Raw genomic sequence first — 17327 nt, forward strand, 5'->3', positions numbered from 1 at the left:
GGACTAGTCAACCTCTGGGACCTCACACAAGAAATGATTCTTCACGCGTGCAGCTAGATGGAGAGTTGGAGGCAGGCTATCTGATAGCGGGGTGGGCGCGTGCACGCAGGAGGGGCAATGCAACCACACCCCGCCCTGTACCCACACAGATACTTTACAGCAGGGGGCAGTGGAGAGTAATCTGGCGCAGGAAGCCTGAGCGATTGTCCCTTCCCTGGCCCAAAGACACTACAACCAATTACATGTGTTTGAATTACATAGAATTTACAGCACAGAAACAGGCCATTCGGCCCAACTAGTCCGTGCCGGTGTTTATGCTCCACACCAGCCTCCTCCCACCCCTCCTCATCTCACCCCATCAGCATATCCTTCTATTCCTTTCTCCTCCATGCATTTATGTAGCTTCCCCTTAAATGTATCAATGCTACTCGCCGCCACCACGCCACGATAACGAGTTCCAACTCCATGTTGTTCCACGTTCTCACCACTCTGTGGGTAAAGAAGGTTCTCCTGGATTCCCCAGTGGATTTATTAGTGACTATCTTGTATTTATGGCCACTCGTTCTGGTCTCTCCCCACCAGTGGAAACATCTTCTCTACGTCTACCCTATCAAACCTTTTCATAAGCCTAAAGTCCTCTATCAGGCCACCCCCCAGCCTTCGCATGTCAAGAAAATTCTACATAAAGGAGCCCCAGCCTGTTCAGTCTTTCCTGATAGTTATAACCGCTGAATTCTGGGATCATCATACATCTAATAAAGCTTAGCCCAGGCCAGAAATCAAACCAGTGACCTTTTGGTCCATACAGTTAGCAGTGGAGCAGTTTCAGAACTGGGAGCTTCAAAACAAGTTACTGCGGTCAGGTGTCCCCCATGTCAAGGTGCCAGTGAACACAGTACATGGGCTGTTAAATGTGCAGTCACAAGCTACCATTACATTGGAAATGTTTTTAAAACTACTTGTTTAGAAAAGAGTTTCAATACTAGCTATTGAAGCAACAAGCCATGCATGATGGTACATAGGATTTTATTTATTATTTTTATTCATAGGATTTTATTAGAGAATTTCTGGTCTTACAGGAGGAGTTTTGAAATGTGTGTTTGCCGGAACAGTTGGCATGCTGACCAGTTTGCCATTGGTTTAGCAGATATGTATTTGGCACACACCATCTTGCTACGAAGTGGATTTTGTTTCGAATATTTTACTTTCTACAAAATTATAGTCAAGGTCTTGCAAACGGAGTCTTGCCCTGGCTACTAACTGGAGAAGCAATAGGTTTTAGATGAGGCACCCACTGCTGTTGCACAGAGGGAAAGGAGGAAGGAGCCAAGATTAGTTTAAGGAGATTTTAGCTAACATGGACAGAGAGACACACACACACACACATATGCAGAGATGCGCACACACAGGCAGGCAGGCACACAGGCACCAACCTCTTGTCCCATAACATGGCAATGGTTTCTAGTCAGTAAACAAATATTAATTCTACACAAGGAGAACTTTCCCAGCAGTGGTATAGTTCTAGATGTTGATTTTCCAGAGAGCCATAACTTTAACCAACAGGGTTTTCCAATACTCCACTCTACCGCCCAAATTAATACATTGGAAGAGGTCACTGGAAAGCTGGGCCTCTCATAGGCCCAAATTTTTTCCTCACTAATTGTTCCCTGTATGGAAATGTAATTCTATGGGACAAGGCTGCTGTCAGGTGAAATATAATGGCCCAATTTTAGATTTACTTGGATTGTAGTTTTTTTTAAAAAAAAAGGTAACAGCCAGAATGTCATAATCAAATAGTTATTTAATAGACCACAAATTCAGTCCATCACGTCATAGAGCATTAAACCAATATATTGCCAGTTATGTCAGACATACTAGTCTCATTAACCCAGTAGAGGTTCAACTTTGGGACAAGTCAAGTGGCAGAATTTGGCATTAGCTCCTCTCCAAGGTGTGCTTGTCGAACAGGTACTCTCCCATGCCATTCTCAGGGGCTCCCAGCCTCTTCAAGTTGGTGATGTGATCTCCAAGCTTCTTGATCATCTTCACTTGCTCATCCAAGTAGTGGGTCTTCAGGAAGTCACACAACTGGATAAAAAAAAAAGAGCCAGAGAGGTGAGGCCAGAATATCCAAGTCCTTGGGTACATCTCACTGTTTCACAGTGAACACACAGTACAACAGATTTCATAGTGATGGCTCAAAAATAATCGCAACAACCTTCTGGTTCAACCTTGCAGGCAGGATGTTCAAGTCATCACTGTGTAGCAGAGCAGAAAGCCCAATTGCACAGAGCAGGTTAGTGGAAGGACTGCACTCGTGAAAGTTGAGAGGAAAGTTTAACCAATTGCCCTCCTCCCTCCAACAGAGAATCAAAAACTTACATGAGGGTCAGTGCTCTCAGTGGCGAGTTTGTGCAGATCCAGCAGACTCTGGTTGACATCCTTCTCCATCTGCAGAGCTCTCTGCATCGCCTCCAGACCATTGCTCCACTCATCCTGCTCTGGTTTCTGGAAAGGAATTTTTGGTCTTAATGTTGTTTGATAAGCACTTCAATTTACTATTACATTTCCCTCACTGTCTTAATATGGAGGAAAGCCCAGTGCAGGTGTGCACAGAATTAAGCGAGTGCAAGTCCCAAGACTCGCAACAAGTCCCATTCGCCCATCACCACCCCCACCCCCCGTGCTCGCTGAGCTACATTAGCTCCCAATCCGGCAACACCTCGCTTTTAAAATTCTCATCCTTGCTTTCAAATCCCTCCATGGCTCGCCCCCTCCCTATCTCTGTAGCCTCCTCCTCCAGCCCTACAAGCCTTTGAGATCTCTGCACTCCTCCAATTCTGGCCTCGTGTGCATCCCCGATTTTAAAAATCGCTCCGCCATTGGCGGCCATGCCTTCAGCTGCCGAGACCCTAAGCTCTGGAATTCCCTCCCAAACCACTCTCCTCTTTTAAGACATTCCTCAATACCTACCTCTTTGCCCAAGCTTTTGGCCATCTGTCCTAAAAGTTCCTTATGTGATATCTATACCTGAACATGCCCTCTTCTACGTTGCCAGGTCAAACTCTAGTGTATAAGCGAGCACTTTCCTTCCACACCCGCTAATTATGCACAGAGTCAACTACCAGGGACTCATATCCACTGCAAGAGTGGGAACTAAGTCATTTTCTCAAATTAATCAAAAAATATCCCGGGTGAAGAGAAAATAAGCAGACACTCGATTCTCCAACCTTGATGTCCTTCAGGACAACACGAGCCCCGCGCTGATTCTGGAATTTCATCAGTCCCTCCGCGTGCTCACGTCCCTCCTGCGACCATTTCTTGAAGAAGCCGGAGAAATGATAGAGAGCAACGTCATCCCGGTCGAAATAGAAGGACTGTAGGAAGAAAAGTCACCATTGGCAACGGGAGTCACACCAGATCTAAAGCCAACTCAGTTGGTCTTGAATGGCCGTGGGCCATCAAGAACCAGATTAGTTCAATCAGTAAATGGACACAGCTCCCGGTAACCCATCTCATGTTGGGAAACAAGCTGACATCACAGGACAGATTTTGTCCTGGTTCGTTTTATGATCCTCTTTGTGGGGAGCTGGTGGAGGAGGGGCTTAGTTTGCTCAATTTGTACAAAACACGTTATCTTCAGGTATAAACTGGAGGAGAATAGACGGCTTCAGTTATTAACTCAACTTTATTTGCTCAGATGACTGGTGCACATTGAAGTGGTCACAAGTTGAATTAGGTTTAGTTTAATTAGCAAGCCAAACTTTTGTCCTCCCTCCCTACCCAGTATAACAAGAAACTATAACACAGTACTCCAGGTTCTGGATTCCCCCTGCTTCATTAGTACAGGAGGTTGGGTTTAACAGTGAACAAACACCATAATCTGAAGAACTATTTCAGGCACTTCTTACCAACCACTTCGGGCCAGTTAGTCAAATGTACTCAATTATCCCTTCACTGCAATAATCATTTCCCCCCCCCCCCCCTCCCTTTCGGGTATTTTATTAGGCACGTGACATTCGAGTACACACAGTTTTTAGTAACTTGTGCATTCAATGTACAGGGAATTAAAATAAGACTTTTGTTTGAAGTCCAGAGCCCTTTGACTGGAAGTGGCTCCTGCAAGGATTAGGAGAAAGCCCAGCATCTTGCATCATTGTTGCCTTCAACCCAAGGCAACACCAACTTAGAGAGAACTGTTTCCAAGTTATTGGCTCCATTAATAGCTTTGAACTCAGAAGTCACTGTATTGAGAAAGAAAAATCTGAAACTCACCATGGAGAGATAAACATAGGAGGAATAGAGCTCCATGTTGATCTGCTTGTTGACAGCATCCTCACAGTCCTTGTGATAGTTCTGACGCACTTGGGAGGCCATCTTGATTATTATGTTACACAGCAAAGCAATCAAACAGCAAAATCCTGAGTCAAACCCTCTGTCCCCAGCTGCTGTATTTATACTGTTGGGGAACAGTACCATCTCCCTCCACCCCCCACACCTTGCCCTTTAATACAGGAAGTAGCTGCCCAGTTGATGAGTGACAGTTCCCAGTAACCAATCAGATCTTTTCCTCACTCAGAGCGCCAATCAAAAAGAGAGGATTGGAGATGCCACCCAGAGCCAATCAAAATGTTGAAGGGTGGCCACCATTGGATGACCATTGACTGACGATGCCATTACTGCTGAATGACTTTTCTTCAACTATGTCAGTAAGGGTTAAAATATCCTGAATCACAGAAATTTGCAATTTACTGGTTGCTCATAATTCTGGAAGGTTCAATCAGTTGGTTATTTGCAGTTGGCTGTAGGTTTGATGCAACAACAACAACTTGTATTTATATAGCGCCTTTAACGTAGTAAAATGTCCCAAGGTGCTTCATACGAGTGTACTCTTTTTTTATTGGGGTGATTAAACAAAATTGACTGTAAATTAATAAAACTTTAAAGGCACCTTAACAAATTAAATTAAAATTACATTGGCCGGGGTGATGATGCACTCCAGTCCCCGTGGCGTCCACCGATCGCGGAAGGCCTCGAGCGTGCCGGCAGACACCGCGTGCTCCATCTCCAGGGCCACCCAGGCGCGAACATAGCCGTGGAAGAGAGGCAGGCAATCAGGCCGAGCGACCCCCCTCGACCGCCCGCTGCCTGGACCTGTTCATGGCCACTTTGGCCAGGCCCAGGAGCAGTCCCCGGGTGCAGGTCCTCCGACCCGCCCGCTCCCCTCCGCACCGGGTGGCCGCAGATCAGGAACGTGGGACTGAAGTGCGGCCAAAAATCGAGGCGCAGACCCTTCAAATTAGTGAAAGAGGGGCTGCAACCTCTCACATTCAACGTAAACGCGGAAAACGGACTCCTCTAGGCCGCAGAAAAGGCAGGCGGCCTGGCAGTCCGTGAACCTGCTTAAAAGCTTATTGCACAGGACTGCTGCAGCAATTTACTGGTTGCTCATAATTCTGGAAGGATCAATCAGTTGGTTATTTGCAGTTGGCTGTAGGTTTGATGCAACAACAACTTGTATGTATATAGCGCCTTTAACGTAGTAAAATGTCTCAAGGTGTTTCATACGAGCGTTATCAGACAAAATTTGACATCGAGCCACATAAGGATAAATTAAGGCAGGTGAGCAAAAGCTTGGCCAAAGAGGTAGGTTTTAAGGAACGTCTTAAAGGACGAGAGAGGCGGCGAGGCAGTGCGGTTTAGGGAGGGAATTCCAGAGCTTAGGGCCCAGGCGGCTGAAGGCACGACCGCCAATGGTGGAGCGATTGAAATCGGGGATGCTCAAGAGGCCAGAATTAGAGGAGCGCAGATATCTCGGAGGGTCGTGGGGCTGGAGGAGGTTACAGAGTTAGGGAGGGATGAGGCCATGGAGGGATTTGAAAACCAGAATGAGAATTTTAAAATCGAGGCGTTGCTTAACCGGGAGCCAATGTAGGTCAGCGAGCACAGGGGTGATGGGTGAACGGGACTTGGTGCGAGTTAGGACACGGGCAGCAGAGTTTTCGATGACCTCAAGGTTACAGAGGGTAAATGTGGGAGGCCAGCCAGGAGTGCGTTGGAATAGTCAAGTCTAGCAAAGGCTTGCATCCCAACTTATTAGAGAGTCTGTAGTGAGTCTTCAAACCAATCAACAGTGAGCCAGGTGAATGGAAAGCGAGTCTGACTATTAGGAACGAACTTGTCTGGAAGAGACTCCACAGTCCATCTAGCCGGTCCCACAAACTAATCCCCAGTGCCTCAAACATCGATCCAGCTCTCCCTTAAATTTTCCTACACAGCTTCCACTGCCTCCCTGGGCAGTCTATAGCAGATGTTGACCATCTTCAGTGGAAAGCAGTTAAATTGCCTTTGCAGATTTTCACTGCTAAGCTTGAACCAGTGCCCTGGAATGTGTGACAACATATTATTGGGGATCAATTCATCTGTTCCCTCAGGGATCTTGAATACTTTAATTTAAATACTTTAGGACAGAGGGGAGAAATTTCTTCACTTGTGAATCCTCTACCCCAGAGAGGTGTGGAGGCTGAGTCATTGAGTACATTCAAGACTGAGATCATTAGATTTTTGAGAACAAAGGGAATTGAGATATGGGGATAGTGGAGTTAAGGTAGATCAGCCATGATCTTATTGAATAACAGAGCAGGTTCAAAGGGCTGAATGACCAGCTTCTATTTCTTATATCTTGCTTACAACTCTGATTACACTTCAAAATGCTTCATTGGCTATAAAGCACTTTGGGACATCCTAAGCTCATGAAAGGCATCATATAAATGCAAGCCATTCTTGTATTTATTCCTCTTCCTTAATGTCCCACATTAAATGCCATTTTGCCACTTCAGCCCAACCTATCCCGCTCTTGCCACATTTGGTTTTTATATTCCCCCATTAGAATCCCACACACAAAAAACTTCAAAGGCTGGATAACCTTGCACGAGAGTCACAAACAGTAGTGCGAGTTGTGCAGTTATTGTCCCTGTGGGGTGAACGGACTATGTGATACATCCTATGTTTAATAACCTAGTTTCAGTGACTGATCTCTTGCTCTTTGGCTAGTCAAGAGGAAAGAAGCGAATGGAACAGGGGGGCCCAAGAAATGATTATGCAAATTAAATGTATTGGTGTTTCCCTAAATTCTGGTCAGGAAGTGTTTTGGGATGCCCTGAGGATCAACATGAAAAAGAGCAAGACAGCAACAAGGTAAGTATGGGAGGAATTAATGGAGATTTGTCCGAGCATCATCTGGCTTTAGTACATCCTCAAATTCAAGAGTCATTCTCACCAATCACATGAACACGTGTATTTCACACCAGTCTCATTGCTCAGTGGAATTCTCAGGATGTTTTGACCCAGTCTCACACTGGTCACTAGGACAGAATTTGAACAGAGGAGGCCCTCCAACCACATATCAGCATTGCTGCGATGTCATTTCTGATAAAGGAACCTGTTGAGTCTGTGTGTCCCAGTTATGCTTAGGATCAATCACTGGACACAGACAACAAGAATAACTTTTAACAGGTCTTTACTATTCGGAGGTCAGGGCTGAACTGCCCAGCAAATCCCTACACAACACTTTATACCGGTGTGGTCACCACCGGTATTACAGTATACAGCAGCCAAGAGAAAGTAGTACATCTCTTAAGGTAGTTCTCTTAAGGTGGAAGAGGTTACATACACCACAATCCTCCCTTTTTAGCTTAACAGTTATATCCCCATTTAACACACACACTATATATATATATACACACACACATACATACATACCTTCATGCAAAACAGTTCAAAGATTCAGTCTCTGAGGAGGTCTCCTGATTCGAGTTGGATAACGCCTTTCAGGGGTCTCTGATTCTCGTTGCCGGGGTGACTCATCTAGTTGGTCTCTTATGGATTGGACCTCATCAGGTACATTCACTTCTGGAGGTAGATGCTTCAGGTTCACTAACTTCTTCCACGGTTGTCTCTGCCGTAACCCTGGGTTCGACCCTTGTTCTCGATTCTACCAGTTGGTCAGCATGACGCCGTATTACATTTTCACCAATATCTACCGTGTACATCAGGGGTCCTTGTCTGGCCCGAATTGTTCCAGATTGTCATTTCTCGTTTTTATAGTCCCGGGCTAACACTGGTTGTCCTATTTCGAAACTCCGAGTGGTCTTGTTATTTATATGCTGGAACCGTTTGTTTTCAACGTCCCTCCGCACATTTGGTTTTAATAAGTCCAACCTGGACCGCAACCTCCTGTTATAGAACATCATGGCAGGACTTTGGTTTGTCACTGCATGAGTGGCGTTTCGATATGCCAGTAGGAATTTGTCCACCTTGTGTTGTAGTGGAATCTGATCTTCGCTCATGCCTTTATTGCTTTTTTGAACGTTTGTAGCCGGATGATATGGGGCAGAGGTATAATGTTTCACCCCATTCTTCATGAATTTCTGGAATTCTTCTGACACGAACTGCGGTCCGTTGTCTGAACATTTGTTCTGGCAATCCATTTCTTGCAAATATCGTTCTTAGCACCGCGATCGTCTTTTCCGAGGTAGTGGTAGTCATCTTAATCACTTCTGGCCATTTAGAATGTGCGTCCACCGCAATTAAAAACATGGAGTCCATGAATGGACCAGCAAAGTCAATATGTACACATTGCCATGGGGTTGAAGGCCATTCCCATGGATGCAGCAGTGCAATCGGAGGTGCATTTTGCACTTTTTGGCACCCTGAGCAGCTTTTCGTCAGATCCTCTATCTGTTGGTCGATACCCGGCCACCACACATAAGCCCTAGCAAGGCTTTTCATCTTGACTCCCCCCAGATGACCTTCATGCAGTTCCTTTAGAACTCTCTCTCTTAACTTAGGAGGAATAATCACCCTTGTTCCATACATCAATGTTCCTTGACAGACGGACAGCTGTTCTCGTCTTGCTGAGAATGCCGGTAACAGTGGATCACCATGTGCTGGCCATCCCTTCACTGTCACTTCGTAGACCCGGGACAGTGTCGGGTCGTTCCTGGTTTCTCTTTCAATACTTGCATTGGTGACTGGTAAACATTCGATGGTCGAGTGAAATAACTCAACAGGGTCAACTGTCGGTACCTCCTCCTCTGTAGGAGGTGGCAGGCGCGACAGCCCATCAGCATTACCATGCTGCTTCGTTCCTTTGAATTCAATCTGATATTGATGTGCCCCTAGGAAAAGGGACCATCTCTGGAGTCTCTGTGCTGTCATCACCGAAACACCCTTAAGGTTAAAAATGGATACCAACGGCTGGTGGTCTGTCAGAAGCGTAAACTTTTGGCCTTGCAGGTAATGATTAAACTTCTTTACTCCCCACACAAGGCTGAGAGCCTCCCTATCTATCTGAGCATAGTTGCGCTCAGCAGAGGTCAATGATCTGGATGCGAACGCGACTGGCCTCTCCAGGCCATTTGGCAACTTGTGGGAGTGTACTGCCCCAATACCATATGGAGAAGCATCACAAGCCAAACGAATAGGCAGCGTTGGGTTGAAGTGAGCCAACACTTCCTGAGGTGATCAATGCCTTGCTTTTGCGAAAGGCCCTCTTACAGTCCGCACTCCACTTCCATGGTACTCCCTTCTGCAAAAGAGCGTTCAGTGGGTGCAGCACCGTGGATAAATTTGGCAGAAACTTATGGTAATAGTTAATCAACCCTAGGAACGACCTCAACTGGGATACATTATCTGGAGCGGGAGCCTTCACAACAGCTTTGATCTTGTCAGGAGACTTATGAAGCCCCTCCTGGTCAATGACATGACCACAGTACGAGATCCACTTCTGAAAGAACTCACATTTCTGGCGATTAACTCGAAGTCCATATTCTTCCAATCTGGTGAGCACCAGTTCCAAATTTGCAAGGTGTTCCTCGTCATCATCTCCTGTAATCAGAATATCATCCAGGTAACATTGTGTGCCTGGAATTCCCTGCAATACCTGCTCCATGGCCCTCTGCCAAATTGCTGGAGCCGATGCCACTCCAAAAACCAGTCTATTATACCGGTACAAGCCTCTATGCGTGTTGATCGTGAGATACTGGCGTGACTCTTCCTCAACTTCCATCTGTAAATACGCCTGCGCCAGGTCTATCTTGGTGAAGTGTTTCCCGCCAGACAACGAAGCGAAGATATCCTCAATCCGCGGAAGCGGATACTGCACCGTGTGAAGCACCGGATTAACAGTGATCTTGAAATCTCCACAGATGCGAACCTTCCCCGGTTCCCCCGGCTTGTTGCTCGATGAACGCTTCATGACAGGAACAATGGGCGTAGCCCACTCACTCCAGTCTACCTTAGACAGTACTCCTGAACGTTCTAGCCCTTCCAGCTCAGCTTCCACAGCAGGTCGTATCGCATAAGGTACCGGTCTGGCTTTGAAAAATTTCGGGTTTGCATGTTCTTCAACCTTGATGTTTGCCGTAATTCCTCTCAGTGTTCCCAGTCCCTGTTGGAACACCTCTTTAGCATCGTCCAATATTCTGGACAATCGTTTAGGTTTGACATCTTTTTTACCGGAATCTACCGTTAGTGCTTTTAAGGAATGCCAGTCCATATTTATTTTCCTAATCCACTCCCGTCCCAGTAGTGGTGGACCTCCCTCAGGTAGCACATATAAGTCCATTCCTCGGCTTTCTTTGCCCTTGTGGACCACCTTTACCTTTATCTTCCCGATGGGGTATACTCTTTGCCCCGTGTATGTTTTCAATACAATCTCCGTATCCCGTAGGGGAATATGTGGGAATAACCTTTTGTAATCTTGCTTATTCATGACCGTCAATGCCGATCCAGTGTCCAATTCCATCTTCACTTGGACTCCTGCTATCTGAAGTGTGACCCAAATTGTTTGGAGGTCTGCTTCCTTACCAACATTGTGTACTCTTAGACTACCCAGTTCATTACTGCTGGAGTCTGAATCGGACTTCTGTTCGTTCGAACTGTTCACTGTCACCGTGTGTACCTTTCTGTACTTTTCCTGCGGTGACTTTTTGTTGCTGGTCTTCTTTCCTGACCGGCATACTTTAGCTATGTGACCAAGCCTGCCACATTTTCTGCATTCCCGATTTTTGAACCAGCACTGGTTCTGATCGTGCGTGGTCTTTCCACAACGATAAACATTTTACTGTACCCAAGACCATTTGATTGGTGCTGAGTTCCGGTGACCGTAGCTGCATTTCCACCGTGCCTCTCGCTGCGGCTTCTTGCGATGCTGCAATAGTGACAGCTTTATCAAGCGTAAGATCATTCTCCTCAAGCAGTCGCTTTTGTGTTCCTTCTTTTAACAATCCACACACAAATTTCTCTCTCAGCGCATCTGCTAGTCCTGTTCCAAACTGACTGAACTGCAGAAGCTATCGAAGTACTATTAAAAATTCAGTGTTGCTTTCGTCTTTCAGCTGCGTTCTTCTGTAAAATTTAAATCGTTCCGCTATCATCAGCGGTGTGGGGTTTAAATGATTTTTCATGACAGTAACAATATTTGCGAAAGTCTGATCCGCCGGTTTATTTGGTGATAGAAGGTGCTTCAGTAGCCCATATGTCTTTGCACCCATTGAGCTTAAGAAGGTTAGTGCTTTCTCATCATCTGGTACCTTATTTGCTTTACAATAAACTTCCATGCGTTCTACATACGTGGTCCAATCTTCGATATCGCTATCAAAGGTATTAATGTTCCCATGTTTAGGCATCCTTGCAAGTTTTTAAATTTTTCTTTTTCTCAAAATGGCGGCTTCCCGCGCTGGTCTTCTTCCCCCGCCTACTAAAATGGCGGCTTCCCGTGCTTGGCGGTCTTTCCCGCACTCGTCCTCTTCCCCCGCCGACTACAATGGCGGATTCCCGCGTTTGCCTTCTTCCCCCGCTGGCTGCAATGGCGATTGCTGTGCTGCTGCCGTTCTCGCCTCCCCAGCGGTTCTCAATTCCCCGACGCTGCTTTGCCTCGCAGCCCCGCTTGCAGCCCGGTCCTTTACACCGGCTGCGTTCGAGTTCTCCGCGGCTCTCGTGCCTTAAGCTGCCCCAGTCGCTGCGCCTCTCGGCCTCGATTGCAGCCCGGCCCTTTTTACCGGCCGTGGTCGAGTTCTCCGCCCTTATTCCTCCGTTTGCCCTCCCCCACAGCCAACGCGGCCGACTTTCTGCTCGTGTTGCTGATCGGCTTACCCACCACCGTGGTAGAAGGGATGATCACTGCCTGTCGCTGATGGAGGGCTTCGTGGTCAGAATTTTTCTTTTTAACCCGGGTTCTCGATGCCTCCCGTGCGATGGTGCTCAGCAGGATGATGAGGGCGGATGCCTCTTCTCGACGCCCGTTCTGAGGACAAAGCTGCCTTGGATGTAAAACTGCCGCAGGGTAAGATCGGACTCGTCACCACTGTTGAGTCGGTGTGTCCCAGTTATGCTTAGGATCAATCACTGGACACAGACAACAAGAATAACTTTTAACAGGTCTTTACTATTCGGAGGTCAGGGCTGAACTGCCCAGCAAGTCCCTACACAACACATATACCGGTGTGGTCACCACCGGTATTACAGTATGCAGCAGCCAAGAGAAAGTAGTACATCTCTTAAGGTAGTTCTCTTAAGGTGGAACAGGTTACATACACCACAGAACCTAAATAGCAATTAGTGAGGTGGTAGGTCCTTGTGTTTTAACCTGTAGATCGGAATAAAGCCAAGTTTCCCCCTTCACATCCCCCCCCCACTACAATTTATTTGGAGGCTGCTAATAGAATTGAAAGCAGGTGGAAGAAATATGACCAGTAACTAAGTAAAGTAGACAAACTAGGTCAGTGCTAAACATTATTTCAAACTGCAAACCATTACAAGTTATTAGACTTGAAATAATCAGGTCCGTGTCTAACTTGCCAAATCACACTACTGGAAACTACTCATTGACATCAGTGATCACAACACAATATTCTATAGTCCTGCAGTAAATTCAGTCACTCTTCCCCCAGGCTGCGCTTGTCAAACAGGTACTCTCCCATGCCATTCTCAGGGGCTCCCAGTCTCTTCAAGTTGGTGATGTGATCTCCAAGCTTCTTGATCATCTTCACTTGTTCATCCAAGTAGTGGGTCTCCAGGAAGTCACACAACTGAAAGAATAAGCACATTAGCTTAGAGAAGGCAACAGTCTTGAGTGTCACCTCCCATGGGGATTATTATTGATCCTCTACTGGGTTGATACAAATTTAAATGGGGAGTTTTCAGATAGACTTACTCCTGGAGTAAGTTTAGAATTGGAAGGCAGAACTTTAGTTTTTAAAGCATTAAGACCAGAGTGCCCTAATCCTTTATACACCACCCAATCAAGATGATCCTGATGTTGAAAGTCTCTTGAAATACATTGGTATGGAGACAGTCTAAATATCACTAAACAGATTAATCTTCCATCATACCCAATGAGACATTAGAACCTTACATGAGGGTCCATAGTCCCAGTGGAGAGTTTGTGCAGATCCAGCAGACTCTGGTTGACATTCTTCTCCATCTGCAGAGCTCTCTGCATCGCCTCCAGACTATTGCTCCACTCATCCTGCTCTGGTTTCTGAGGATTGTGGAAGAAAAAAAAAAAAAAATCTTGGTCAGCAAATCTAGTTAGTGGATGAAATTTAAAATGAGTTGTCCTTGAGCACAACAGCAGTTAGTAGGATCACAAGTCAATGTGTGTCCAAGCATCTCTAGATGAGGAATCATTATACAATCACCGTGATGGAATTGGGGCTATTGTGGCACCAAGACAGATACTACTGGAGAATGTAGGACCAGAAGGCAGTGCCTCTTCATCTACCTTGCTTCACAAATAATTTTAAAGAGTTTACTTTTGGTCTTCTGGGGTCCAGATGTATTTAAAATTTGAGGATGGAATGGTTTGTTACCTTGTCTTAATTTCTTAACATCTGATTTCCAACACCAATTAAATTACCTTGATAAACAAATCCACCAAGTCTATCCATACCAGGAAATATCCCGGTTGTGAGTTGTTGGAACTTATGCTTTAAAAAAGAGAATATGCCAAATAATGGCTAATTAATTGCAGTAACACTTCCTTGCCTCTATATGCAATGTCTTCAGGTGAAACCTTCCTACCAATTAGTCTTTTTCTGGAGCAGTAAGCTAGCATCTAATGAGTGTAATTAGGATACCCCAATCCCTTTGCTCATATACATCCTTGCATCTCTACCATCAGATTAACCCATTTACCCCCACCCAACCTGTTCTCTTCGAAGCTCACTATGGACCCTAACCGAGCATTCAATGCCATTTGCAAATCTAGATCTTCTGCACTGGTTATTACAATCTATTTTACCCCTTTGCCACCCAGTTTTATTGGTGTCACAATGTGGCTTAGAAGATCATGCAACTTCAATTTTAACTAGCAATCCCTTCATACATTATTAATCCTCCTCTGTGCAACTTCCATGGCTCAACAGAAAATCTTAGTTCAGGCCTAACTAGCCTACTTCTCACAAAACCCAAGACAATTCTTCAAAGTTTGCTGAATCTAACCTTGATGTCCTCCAGGACAATACGCCCTCCACGCCGATTCTGGAATTTCATCAGTTTCTCCGCGTGCTCCCGTTCCTCGTGTGACTGCTCCTTGAAGAACTCGGCAAAGTGACGCAGGGCAACATCATCCCAGTCAAAGTAGAAGGACTGCAGGTAGAGACAAAATGGAAAAGGAGACAGGTCAGACCTAGATCTCATCCATGGCCAACTCAAAATGGTAGCAAAAAACTCAGTTCCCCAATCCTTTGTGAATATGTTGAAAGTCCCTCACTGAAGTAGCTCAACAGAATAAGAGGTCATGTTAGAAGAAACCATTAGTGAGTATTGATGCTTTTTGGATTAAAGCACTCAAACTACACAAGTTACCTTTGGAATCTTTGTTCCCAGATGAAATGCTAAAATCACTGAAGGAAAAAAAAAGAGCAAATTCTTAAAAATTCAGTAGTTTTAACACCAGCCTCAAGAGAGAAAAACTACAAAACAGGATTAGAGGTTGGGGGGGGGAAAGAGAAACTGGCCAGAACCAGCCAATGTTCCACTAACTAGTCACCCAATTAAATCTAATTGTTTCTATCCATGTTGCAAAAGTTGATTCATCAAGATGAATCCTCTATTACAAACTTCATGGAACCCTGGAGTTAGTTTCAGATATAAACACTTCAGAATAGGACAGCTATTACAAAGCAGGGAACAGTGTTAATGAGGCCTTTTGCAAGATCACTGTATTAAGATTATTCACTGGATTATGATTGGGGAGGACTATAGAGAGACCCTCTAAAGCCCATTCACTGACCTGGAGAAATTCTACCTGCTTAGAATACAATGATGTCACAGCCTTAATTTTGAAATAGGACCCCAAAAATACAAAACTCACCATGGAAAGATAAACATAGGAGAAATAGAGCTCCATGTTGATCTGCTTGTTAACAGCATCCTCACAGTTCTTATGGTAGTTCTGACACACTTGGGAGGCCATCTTAACTTCTGTTGATAAGCACTGAGCTCAAACTCCACTGTAGCAACAACCGAACTTCTTCCCTCGCAAGCTCTTGTATTTATACTAGTGGAACAGCCTGCATTTCAAATCTTTTATTTAAATCTGGTAATACTTATTACAATACATCAACTTCATAATAAATCCATTACATTCATTAACCACAATAAAGCTAACCTTAACAAAAATCAGCTTTAAAATTAATACAAGATAGAATAATACATTTTTTTCCAGACAAATACAATGTCAACAATACAAGTACCCATAGTAAAAAACAATACATATCAGTCCTACTAGCAATCTAGTAACACCTCATTTTTACTTGGTAAAACCTGTTATCCTCTTTTTTTAAATTTTAACATTAAAATACAACAACATTTATACAACTCAACAATTACACAGTAAATCCATTACATTCATTGACCAGTTATGCTCAACAATATAATACAACAATAAATTTTACAGGTAAATCAATAATATTTACAGTACAAACTGCAAACATTCAATAAACCAAGAATCCGTACACGCCAGTCCAACTGGCATTTGTTTAATCATTCATTCCTCCATTCGTCCATTCGTTCGCTCAAGCGTAAATTCCAAGTGCATGACTGCATACATTGTGTGCCGTTTCTATCTGCGTGCATGCCTGTGCGTTCGTTCATCTGTCCGGCAGACTTCACGCTCACCAGGTGGCAGTCGATAACGAGTCAACACCTGGGAGCGAGGGTCCTTCATTCGGTCGAACATAAGTTCCAATGTATATACGTGCGTATCATTTGTCTACCTGTATGCATGTGTGGGTTCGTTCATCCATCCGGCAGGCCTCACGCTCACCAAGTTTCCACCATCCCGGGGAGCGGGCCCTTCATTCGGTCGAACGTAAGTTCCATTATGTATGTGTGCGTGCGTGCATATATTTGTATCCGCATGAGTGCGTTCACTAGAGCGTTCGTTCGTTCGATTAAGGAAGGTTATAACATTAGATACCACCACAACATATACAATCCCACACCCATATCAAAAATCACTTCAAATAAACTATTTTTAACCAAAACCCCAAAAACTTCTTCAACAAAGTAATACCAGTCCAACGCCAGTCCTATTGGCTCTCTCATAACTCCTCGTCTTCACTTGATGTTATCCAACCATATAATGTCATAATCCTTATCCACAGTCTTCAACCTTTCCACAGAAAAAGAAGCTGTCCACTTTCTCAAATCCCGTAAAAGAGGAAAACAAATACAAAAAATTTCCTTCTTCTTGCTTGTTATCACTCACAGGACCCAACCATCAAGACATTCGTTATCCCTTGCCAATACTTATTTTGCCTTTTATCTTCCTTTTATTCTCCTTGTTCACTTTTAATCCATTCTCTTTTCCCATCATTGGCTGTTCAAACACGATACTATAGATGGAAACAGTCTGTCTTTCCTCCACCAAAATGGCGGCACAAACCCGATCCCACCACCGAAACAAAGCCTCACAGCTGCCACCAGATGGAGCACAGGCGGGGCAGCTGGAACTCATTCGGGCCAGAGACCGTTCTTCGACCTTAGTAACCGTACAACATGCTCACCCACAGCATCATCCGACTCCGCTCCTGGCGGCCAGCCGCTCCACCCTAAGCCCCCCGCCGCCTTCCGCACTGGCGTTGCCCCCGGGCAGCCGAGGTGTGGAGCAGTCCGTCCATCCAGCACCGAGCCGAGCTGAGCTGAGCTCGCACATACGCACCAATAATTTGGGTTGAAAGAGGCTCCAATGGAGAGATAAACATAGGAGGAATAGAGCTCCATGTTGATCTGCTTGTTGACAGCATCCTCACAGTCCT

At 45.1% G+C, this 17327-nt stretch overlaps 2 protein-coding genes across 4 annotated transcripts in view; both read right to left on the minus strand.

The window, feature by feature from the left end:
• Positions 1-1707: 1707 nt before the first annotated feature.
• Positions 1708-4462, minus strand: LOC147099730 (ferritin heavy chain B-like). Its single transcript, XM_085969355.1, has 4 exons — positions 4276-4462; positions 3231-3377; positions 2383-2508; positions 1708-2088 (listed from the first exon to the last, which is right to left on the minus strand). Exons 1-4 carry the CDS (start codon positions 4375-4377, stop codon positions 1936-1938), a joined length of 528 nt encoding a protein of 175 aa, XP_085825481.1. The 5' UTR covers positions 4378-4462; the 3' UTR covers positions 1708-1935.
• Positions 4463-12444: 7982 nt separating this feature from the next.
• LOC147099731 (ferritin, higher subunit-like) overlaps positions 12445-17327 on the minus strand; it is a 46537-nt gene continuing 41654 nt past the window's right edge. For 2 of the 3 annotated variants that reach the window (XM_085969112.1, XM_085969113.1), the window contains exons 2-4: positions 14506-14652; positions 13418-13543; positions 12445-13091 (exon numbers count right to left, since the gene is read on the minus strand). In XM_085969112.1, coding sequence (XP_085825238.1) covers positions 12939-13091; positions 13418-13543; positions 14506-14652 — 426 coding nt within the window. In that variant the 3' untranslated portion in view covers positions 12445-12938. Of the gene's footprint in view, positions 13092-13417; positions 13544-14505; positions 14653-15379; positions 15509-17327 lie in introns of those variants that run through there. The other variant, XM_085969114.1, reaches the window with a different exon arrangement.

Source organism: Somniosus microcephalus, chromosome 28, assembly GCF_052327205.1.
Source record: "Somniosus microcephalus isolate GS21.2 chromosome 28, FLI_Smic_1.0, whole genome shotgun sequence".
Classification (NCBI taxonomy): domain Eukaryota; kingdom Metazoa; phylum Chordata; class Chondrichthyes; order Squaliformes; family Somniosidae; genus Somniosus; species Somniosus microcephalus.